At 44.3% G+C, this 10,771-nt stretch overlaps 1 protein-coding gene across 1 annotated transcript; it reads right to left on the bottom strand.

The window, feature by feature from the left end:
• Positions 1–1,761: 1,761 nt before the first annotated feature.
• On the bottom strand, positions 1,762–3,715 carry LOC131291416 (V-type proton ATPase subunit d). The gene is made up of 3 exons (XM_058320624.1): positions 3,396–3,715; positions 2,368–2,876; positions 1,762–2,233 (listed from the first exon to the last, which is right to left on the bottom strand). The coding sequence occupies exons 1-3, from the start codon at positions 3,514–3,516 to the stop codon at positions 1,817–1,819; spliced, it is 1,047 nt and encodes a 348-aa protein (XP_058176607.1). The 5' UTR covers positions 3,517–3,715; the 3' UTR covers positions 1,762–1,816.
• Between the last annotated feature and the right edge of the window lie 7,056 nt (positions 3,716–10,771).

Genomic DNA, 10,771 nt, shown 5'->3' with positions numbered 1-10,771 from the left:
ACAACTCGTCGTCACTGCGGCAGGCACATACACACACGGCGCTGGCTACACACGATGCGATGGTGGCTCCGACGTACTGATGTCACCCCCCGTGTGTGTCGCTCTGTCGAAGAGTCTCGCCCCCCCGCGATCGCAACCCGCTTCCGGCGCCCGATTGCCCGCACACGGCCTGAGTCACGCACGGTCGTTTCACTTTCGCAGCCTGGCCACGGTATCGGTGCGATCTGCTTTCTCGTCTATTTTCGAGCCCTGTGTGTCCACGAAGCAGCTACTCGCGTGTCCGCAGGACCTACCCTTGACAGCGCGAACCGTCTTTGACAGCGTTGGGCTGTCAAACAAGTGCAGGGCTGATTCATCACGCCGCTGGAGAAACGATTAAACGGTTCAACGATTAACGAACTCGCCTCTTTAGCCGATCTTAGTAAGAATCTTTCCTTTTTTAATGTTTGGAGAATATAATGCTGTTTTTATCAGAATATATGGATTACTATGGGTTTGTATCGTCTGCAAATGGAATGAAAAATGAGAGTCATGACGAAACTGCTCCAATCGCCATACCAGAGCATGTCATAAACTGTAAATTTTAAAATATTTTCATTCAAAACAGTTGTTTTCCTTGGCTGGATTTTCTTTACATGAATAGTCGCTTGCCGCAAAGCGGTCGAAAGGGACTGCCAAATAATCAAATAAACCTTTCAACCTTTTTCTTTCAGATTTCTAAGATTAATCCAACCGAAATAGAGCAAATTGTAAGGTACGGCGTTAGGGAAAAGAAGGAAGGAAAGATAACAAACAACCTACTGCATCCCCCATTACTCAGCACGTCACGTGAGGGTTGGAAGATTACGTACCACGTTCATGTGGTCAGCAGATATAGCAGCTGAAAGTGAGAATAAAATATCGAAACATTCACATGTTCGCTAGAGGCTATTTAATGAACAATTAACGGCATGTGCTTGTACAGACGCTTGCCATAGCACCGACTTTTATCGATGGTTAAAACACTACGCGTTCGGGGATAACTACGGTGATTTTATTTTTACCAGCAGGATAATACAGTTGTTATTATTTATTATAGAAGTGTCGCATTTCGGCATGTTCTGATGCTCCCTAACATAACTCTTTTTTTCTCTTTTTCTCTAATCTTCTGTACAACATTTTGCGACACATCGTTTACAAACTAGCAATGCATATTTGCCTAAAGCATAAAACATTTGAACAACAAAAAAAGTACATAACGGGAAAAACAATGGAACGAAACGGGTTCTTTAGCACCAACGGGCGTCTCCAGTTAAAACTAACACAAACGGAAGAAAGTATATGACGAGTTGTCGGAGGGATCCCAAGGCATAACGGGCTGGATTTTAAACAAACTCTTATGTCGGTCGGCCTGCCGGAAAGTTACTAATCATTGCACATCAGGTTGTTGTACTACACGACAAATTTGCTCGTTGATTGATTCGGCTGGAAATTTGGCCGGTGGCGGGTTCGGGCTTGGGGAAGACCCGAACCGTTTGTCAAAGTACCGGATGGTACTCCGACCGTGCCCGGGGTTGATGGTTGGGTTGTTTTATTGCAACGAATGGGGGAGGGGATGGCGGCCTTCTGGTGTGTGATGGCTGGATCGCGAAAGTGAGTGTTGTGCTGTTCTGTTTTGCTCCTCTTCCATGGAGGCCGGTGCAACTGTCGCTTCCCTGATTTGTTCACGGAATGGGTGTATTTAGCTGTTGGTGTAACGGTTCCGCACCTGAACACGAGAGGAAAAAGGGAAGTTCTAGCAGCAACGGCACCCTGCTCCGCTACTCCAAACCGATGCTTAGAAGATGGGAATGTAATTATCAATCTTGGCCCGGTGCTTCTGGGCGACGCATTCCGCGATCCAGACGATGTTGCGGCACTCCTGCTCCTTCAGCTTGAGGTAGGAGTAGAACACGCCGAAGTGGAACTGCTGCATGAAACCGTACATGTTCAGCTTCACTTCGTGCTCGTAGAACTTGTCCTCGAGCGTCTTGTCGCCTGGGTTGTTGCCCGAGCCGTCGAAGAGCGCCGCGTACTCGGCGTAGTACTCGGCGACGGCCTTAACCTGCTCGTAGTCGTCGGCACGTGCCAGCGCGGCCAGCCCGTCCGGGTTCATGCGGCCGCAGCGCGGGTACAGCTTGGCGCGGTCGTCCTTCGACAGCTCGGTGCCGAACGAGTTGATCGTGATGATGATGGCGCGTCGATCAGCCTCGAACTGCGGCAAAGAAAAGCCAAACAGAAACAGAAACAGAAGTGTTGGTGAGTAGCTGATAAGGTAACGCGAGCAATCGCCCGAGCCCGATCCCGTGACCAGCGTGTAGAAAAAAGGGGGTGGGCCGCACTACCTACCGCCAAGATTTCGCACATCACGTCCGCGGTGGTGCCGCCGATGTTCTTGCAGAAATCGTAGAACGCCTCCAGGTACGCCTTGTACAGCGTGTTACGGATGATCTCGATGTTCATCTCATCCAGATCCTGCTCGGAAATGCAGTCGACGAAGAAGGGCGCCAGCGGCGTATCGACCAGCACGGCATTGTACAGTTCGGCCGGGGTGGCCGCGACGTGGATGGCCTCCATCTGCTCGAAGCTGCCGAGCGGGTGGCACTTCGGGATGAGCTCGGAGATCGGCCGCTGGTGCAGAGTGCCCGTGATCAGCAGAATGATGTTGTCGATCATGTAGCTGTAGGTGATGTAGTCCAGGAAGGTGGACAGCGGCTCGACGGCGTGGTTACGCATATGCTGGAACTCGATGACCAGCTTTTCGCGCAGCTTATCGTCAATCACCGAGACCGCCAGCGGGGACGGCTCGTTCGCCAGAAACTGGCCATAGTCCGTGCCCTGCAGGTGCAGCTTCAGATCTGCAAGAAACACGCAAACAAGACGTTTTTAACCGTCGAACGAAAGGGAAAAGGAAAATCCAAGCAAAGTGTATGTTTGAAACGCTTTGGAAAAATATTAAATCATTTTATTTTTCTCTCCCCTACGAGTCAGGTCATATGACCAGCCTCAGCTTCATCAGCGGTGTCTACTACGCAACCACACATACACTCGCGGGTCACAGGGTGTACTTGTTTTCGTTCCATTTCATTCCGTTCATGGGCCATTTAAAGTTTTAAAGTCAACAAATGTCCAGCTGACATCCTTTTCCCTAAATCCGAAAGGATTAAAAAACAAACTGTTCGGCACTGCATGAATAAACGTAGGGCCCTACAAATGGCCGTAGGGCTTCGCAGGTACACTACGCACACACTCGCACACACCGTAAATGGAGCTATACAAGGACGATTGAGCATATTGCGAGCTTTCGGGGGACAAATTTACGTTTCACGATGTTGGCCGGATTGCTGATAACCGCAACCCGTGCTCTGACTACATACCCTCGAGCGTTTCGCACTGGACCAGATTCAGGTAGTCCGCCTGCTTGAGGATGCCGCACTTGAAGCCACGGCACAGGCCCTCAAGGTAGCCGCCGTCGATGTTGAACATGTATCCTGGCATTTTGTAGCTGTGCGCTGTGTTGTTTCGCCGTTGATCGGTGCTGGAGGTTTTTGTCCTTCCGGAAGACCAGGTTGATGGGTGGTAACGAGCGAGCAAAGAGTCTGAGTTCTCTTCCGCGACGACGAACGAGGGCGAACACTGACTGCGAGCACACTACACGACCGTTCAGATAGCGAGCTGACTAGCTATACTCATAGCAATCTTTGATGCATTCAAAAAGTGCTAATACGCATCATATGACTCCGTTTTCGTACGCAGACGTGTCGGGGGGTTGGGCGGGGCATACAGGAGCGGGTAGCGGGCATGAAGAGTTTGGCAGCTGACTTTGCGTTTATACATCAAGCTCGGGTAGCTCAGCCCATTGTTGGCCCAAGCAAACACAACGAGTGCAGCACTAAACCAACCAGTGTAAACCGAAGTATCGAACTATCATGCAATTCAAGCAGCTTTTCGAGCAGATTTTCAAACTACAGTTGACCTTCTAAAATGTTCGGTGGAAATTTATAACAAATTTATTAAAATTCTACATCATTGCGCTACAAAATACAGCTCAACAAATATTTAGATACAATTTATCTATAAAACCAATGGATGTTTGAGGCATTCAATTGGAACGGCCGTTTGAATTGATTTTTTACAATTCCATAAAAAAAACTATCAAAAGCATTTTACTAAATCTAAACCCACATGTGTGGTTCCAGAATTTCTGCAAAATTGAAAACATGAAATACACCCTCTTTTGTATGTACAATTTTTCATAGACGATAAACATAACGAATGTAAGAAAATGTTATACCGATCTCTTTTACGTTTAAGATTTCATTTCCCTTGTACGAATAGGAATGTTCTTGCTGTTTAAGGAGTAGCTGCCGAATTTCCCGTGGGGATGGGAAAGCCTGTCGGAAAACCTGGAAGAAAAGTAAATATGTATTTTCATGTTCAATCCACTGACACGATACAAACGAACAACAGCAGTGTTAAGTTTTGTTAATTTATTTCCATTATCCATGCTGGTTGTTTTCCACCGTTATGTAGGCAACATAAGAAGTGTAATGCGTGATACGCTTGAGTTTGGTTTTGTTTCTCGATGCATACCCCAGTTTCCCAGTTTGTTTGACGACAAGGGAATTCGGTAAGATGCCTAAGTAGGGGTTTCATTACATTGTGTTTTCTGCTTCAAATTTCCATTTTTTTCCAGCGATCCCTTCGCTTGCTTCCAGCAGCTGTACATAGCTACAAAATAGTGCCATTTTTGCTTTTTGTTTCTTGTTGCTTTCCTTGTGCGAAAGTATGTTGCTCCATCATTACAATTTATCCGTTTCGGAAAGACATCGAGTGTCGAGCTGGCTGTTGGTTTGAACCAATTGCGAAGGAATTGTGAAATAAAGTGTTGTTTTAAATACTTCTTTCTTGATTCTATGGGCTTGATTAGTGTGTTTTAGTATGCATACTAGTTCTAGTAGACTGTGGCTAGTTACGTAAAAGAACAAACTTTGGCGAACTAACTGGAATGGCAGCCCGATGCACTATGCTTGCAAATCAGCATCCTGCTCGATTGTTTCAGAAATCATTAATCATCCCAGTGGATTATCTAAATTGCCAATTACTTCACATTACACATCTCTAAATAGGCGTAGGACCACCTTTATGGCAAATGATTCCAGAATAAGTGCATTGAGCCGCAATTCTGCCGGTGCCAGTTGCTCTTTTCAGCTGAAAACTGATTGAATCATAAAACAAAAAAAGTTCTACACTACTCACTAGTATCTACACTGGGTCTATTTGATTGGTTTCGTTGCGTACTAGCTATGGTTTGTTCGGGTTATCTATTTGCTTCTAATCTGCGGGTGTGTTTCTAACAGAAACCCTTTCAGTCTCTGCCCCTAGGTGCTAAGTGCGCAGGTAGGTTTTGAGGGGAACGGTATCCAAAATGATTATTAACTCGAACGTAATGTGTTTGCTTCACGTGACATCAATACTATCGAAAGTTAAACGATTTATAGTTTTCCTTCCCAGGTTAAGATGGATTGAAATATATGAATGTGTGTGGGTGTGTATTTAATTTGTTTTTTAAAGAGTCAAAATTCGTTTACTGTTTAGCAAAAATTTGTAAATACTTCTTTTCTCTTTTCTGTTACCTTCTTCACTCGCCTTCGTTTGATCCGTGTGTATTACTTTATTCATGTTTCGCGCTGGCCCGTTGTTTTGCATGGTTAACCATTTCTTTAGCTTTCGATTAGTTGGATAAAGTTGTAACGAAATTTTCCAAAGGCTGCCTTCCTCACCGTCATCTGCCACACTGTTGCCTAATTTAACCCTTCACGGATGATAAACAAAACCGAAATGGGAAAAAGAACCAAACAATTATACATCGATTATGGTACCGAAAACGGCAGCATCTTCATAGCGAAGAATCAATGGTGATGTGCAGTTATAGCGTGGTGGTTTGATAGACATAGGAGTACATCATGTACGCCGCATGTTAGTTCGAGATTGGCGAAAAAAGATGTGCCCCGTTTTAAAAGAAATCCTGATGTGATTGAATTTTAGTTTTTTCACCGTAGTGGCTTTTTAATTGTCTACGGTTTTTTCGGCAATTTTAGCTTCATTCCGTTTAGTGTTCACGTGTTCTTCTCCACCTTCCGCTGGCAATACACATCGTCCGGAAAACATCTAACATTTAATTGAGAGACACGAATCCTAGCGCCTTGTGCTTTTGCGGCCTTGCACAATAATATAGCTACTTATTATTTAACTCGTATCCTACGAGACGGCTGAGATTGAACTTTCATCTCATCGTTTTTGTAGTGCAGGCTTCGCCGCCGCATTTTACAGTGTTGATAAAACTTAGCCGGAAAGCACATTGACTTTGATTTTTTTTCAAGCTTTTAATACTAGTTTTTGGAGACAAAAATAATGAGCTTCCCCGGACCGATCGAAAACGGATGGTGGACTGAAGAAAGGAAAAGAGAACTCCGGCAAATGCGGTACCTACTATGCGAAATAATAAGCATTCACCCTTTACAGCCAACGGTCAACCATGGGACTCGGGTGGTATAATGGATTGCATTTACAATAATATATCATAAAAAAGCACTTGCGCGATATACTCTAAACATTGTATCTTCTTAGTGTTTCCTTAATTACTTCTAATATAACCCTCCCTTTTTTTTTGCAACATTCCGTGCTGGTTTGATGCCCTGTGCCTGGACTCGCTTCGCTCATATTATACGTGTATGTAAATGAATTAATATTCTTACGCCTAAACCGACGGCCACAACTAGAAAACAGAGGGGACAATAATTTCGACAATTAATAACTGCCAAAGAAAGCACACCTTTGTATTAAAAATGAGAGCAGAAAGTATCGCTAGACTCTGCGAGCGATAGCGCAACACAGCTGTAAACGGTAAAAGGCAATTTATAATAAATCTAGTTTTCTTGTATCCTTACTTATACTTGCTCTCGCCCTAACGATGTAATAGTTTGATTCCTTCCACTGACGAGCCGAGGTGTTTTACCAAAGCAACGGTATTTTACGGTATAATCATGCCGAAAGGATTCGTTCATTCACTGCTATTCATTCTCTTTCTCTCTCGCACTCTCTGTCACTCCGCATTTCCTTCCGAATGCACGGGCCTGCATCTACTTTCCAAGAAAATGGCCCCATTGTATCGAAATACCATCACATATGCCTATGACTGCCTTAAGATGGCACCTCCGTGTTATTCCGGCAGCAGCCAATAGATACGGTGGAAAAACAACCCTTCCTCCACCAGCTCCTACCCCATCCATCCTACCTAAGCCTTTTGCGAAAGGCGCTTCTAATTGCGTTTTCAGTCGTGTCGTGTTTGTCCAAAACCACTCCATTACCCAATTTTTAGCCAAACATCTACTGCACTTATTGCTACGATGCACTTTCGTTCTACATTACAAGAAATCCGTAGTCTACCTTCAGTTCCGTTCATATTAGCTGCATTATGTTTTTGTTTTGTTTTGCGCGGGATATTTAAAAAATACAGCAACAGTGATCTTTACACATTTGTTTAACATTTAGGTTCATGTTACAAAAGCATACTATTTCTTCAATTGATGTTGTTTGAAACATTAGGCTGCCTTCACAAAATGCTGGTATGTAAAGTGCACTATTGCCGTAAAAACCTAACAAGAGAAGCGGTATCGAACCAGAACTACATTGAATGAAGTGCGCCAATTTAGCTTTGCTGAGTACTGAACATAAAAAGCAATGCCTTATTAAATAGCTCCGCTTTCATCAACGGCAAATGTACACCTGTTGCCCGGCGTCATTACCGGTTCATATTTTCAAGCAAAGCGGTGTGTCGGTTGGGTTTGAACCAATCGGCCCTATTCCACTTGGAGAGATGCCCAATTCCTTTCCTTAATCTCTAAAACTAGTTCAGCTAAAATATACATACAACAATACTTTCTGGTTCCCTGGCGAAGAAGCAAACGATACGGCAGTATTGTGGCCGAATGAAAAGCATGTCAGACTCTTACAGATAATAATTAGCAATAGTATAACCGTTTTTAAATAGTAGCGACACGCAAACCGGTCGCGCCTGCCGTCAACAACCACCGGGTATTTTGCCTGATAACGCGACGACGGGGTGTTGGGATGGTAACGCCGAGACGCACGGCATCCATCCGACAGTACGCCGGTGTCCACTGCACGCCATCAGACGTTCAGAGGGTTCGCGTTATCGCGGCTTCAATACTGGTTTTGTTTAATAAATATTTGGACTAGGACCCTGTGTATTCGATTTCTGCTTCCTTTTTTTCTTCTTCGTGTTGGTTTCGTTTTTGTCAAAAGCGTGTGCGTAGCACGGTGAAATAATTTCATAAAGTAAAAGAAATGATGAAAAAGTACAACATACACAACTTATGCACGAACAAAACAAGCAAGTGAAAACAACAGAATATAATAAAAGAAAATGATAAAATATAAAGTTCTTGGTTATGCTTTATTATAAATTATTTTTAAAATAAAATAGAAGTTCTTTTGATTATTCGCAATGAACATTTCCCTGCCTTTTGCTTAGACAGGGAGTACACTCGTGATGACGGATAAAAGATCGTTCGTTAATGGTGGGAAAAAAAACTATCGAACAACGAGATAACATAACGTCGCGTTTTGCCCTTTTCCCGGTGAATTTGCTGCAACCAAACATGGCTAGCCTATTGTTGTTCTGTTTTTTTTTTTTCTATCCAACGCTTTTTTTTTGTACGCTTAACCTCTTTTCCGCCCCCTTTTCGTGTGCAACATATTTTGTGCTGGCGTAGTTCTTCAATAAGACTTCACAAAGAGAAGATTCATGTTGAGGTTCGGAGTTTTGTAAGTTGCAAAAACAAACACAAAAAACGGGAAAATTTTCCGGCGATTTTCCCTCAAGAGGATTTTTTCCATTTAGCTATTACATTTGCGTATCCTTCGATTAGCCTTTACGGGGTGGATGAGATTGCTTACGCTTTCGTTATGTTTTGTGTCCCTTATGTGGTTTGTTCTAAAACGTTGACAGCGAATCCTCGGTGTAGTTTCCAGCATTGACGGGATAGTGATGCAAGTGAAAGGGGGAAAAAAAAATCGCAAACTTAAAATAGCATGTTAACATAACAGACATACACAATATGGACGCAAAAATTTTCTTTTCTAGTTCCAACATATATATAGCCATGTAACTTATACGAGCCATCCTCGATCGAGCTCTCTTTCCTTTATCGCTTACTCTTCTAGCGCTCATTTTCCATTCGTCCCTCTTTCTTGGTTTGCTGTTCCGGTTGACAGAACGACAACGGGGCGACAACAGGCAACAGCAGCCGACAGTCAGCCCATCATGCGCGACAAAAGCTTAAAAAAGTCGACACTGGTCGAAAGTTCCGAAAAAAAAACAATTTTAGCTGCACACGGAAAATGGTATCACACGACCGTAGAGTAGTCGCCTCTTCCGTGCCAAGCTCCAGCAACGAGCTGCGCGCGGAAGAGAAATTGCGGTCGTTTTCTTCGTAGCTGTCGGCTTTCTTCCTGCCACCCACGTAACGCCTCTCTCTTCGCTTTTTCATTTGTTTTAATCGTTAATGCTGTTGTGAGATTCTGCTCCGTCTCGCCTTTTTTCAACGAGAAACATTTTTCCGAGCGACACTTTTCAACTGAGAGCAATTACAACGCTCCAATATCATAAATAGCGTACAGTATTCTGATTTATTCGTGTACCTTTTGCTACGTGAAACAGATTCACAGATTCATCGAGGAAAATGGATGCGTTTTGAGATTCCAACATTTACAATTAGAGAGGATATAAATGAATAAACAAATGAAGCGGAAAAACGTTTCGTTAACAAACAGAACTAGCAGTATTCGTAGCAGACATCCCCCTATTTCTGACGACCGTTCGCAAACTAAGCTTCCAATCTAACAATGTTATGAGAGGTGGTATCGAAACCTCACGAATTATCCTGACACCCATGACCTGCTGCCCTTTTCGAAGCACCACTAGAGCTTTCTAACGCTACCGTACTCCATTCTTGGGAGGGGGGATGTTGTGTATATTAGTTTTACTTTTGAAGTGTCGCTTACTACTTTTCTTTTCCTTCTTTATGATAGACATAATTTGACATCCCCCTGGTAGAGGTGGCGACGAGAAAGATCGAGGACACTATGAGCTCGTTTCCCGTTTCCGCAGCCATTGCTAGGATTCGCAGCAGTCTCAGCTTCCATAGTCGGATGCTGCGTCGTTATCCGCAGGTGTTGACGTGCGCAGGTGGATTGCGGGCTCAAGTGGTGGCGGGGACGCAGGCGGTTGCAAAGAGAGCAGAGAGCAGCTTTAGACGTACGTTGCCATGCCAGCATTCGCACCCTGCAGCGAAGGGTTCTGCGGAGTCGACTGCGCACTGACCGGCGGCTTCCCGGGCACGTACTGCCCAATGAAGGAGCCATCTTCCGTGAACTGTCCACCTGGAAATCCCGTCGGAGAACAGGTTTGGTGCGTTTCCATACGGAAAACCCCAGTTCAACCCCGACACGGGAGAGAGGGATGGTAGAATAGGAGAAAATCAGCATTTAGTATCAGCATCTCCGAGAACAGGAGAGGACAAATCGTTATCGTTTTACTACTTGTATGTCTACAGAGAGGCTGTTTGCAGAGAAAGGCATAACAAACAAAACAGCTAAGATAAATTTGAATAACAACACAAGAAACCGAAGATAAATTACCTATTTTCGTGCGCTACCGGGTGTTCAT

Source organism: Anopheles ziemanni, chromosome X, assembly GCF_943734765.1.
Source record: "Anopheles ziemanni chromosome X, idAnoZiCoDA_A2_x.2, whole genome shotgun sequence".
Taxonomy (NCBI): Eukaryota; Metazoa; Arthropoda; class Insecta; order Diptera; family Culicidae; genus Anopheles; species Anopheles ziemanni.
The sequence above is the reverse complement of the archived record's forward strand: the minus strand, read 5'-3'. Positions and strand labels throughout refer to the sequence as shown.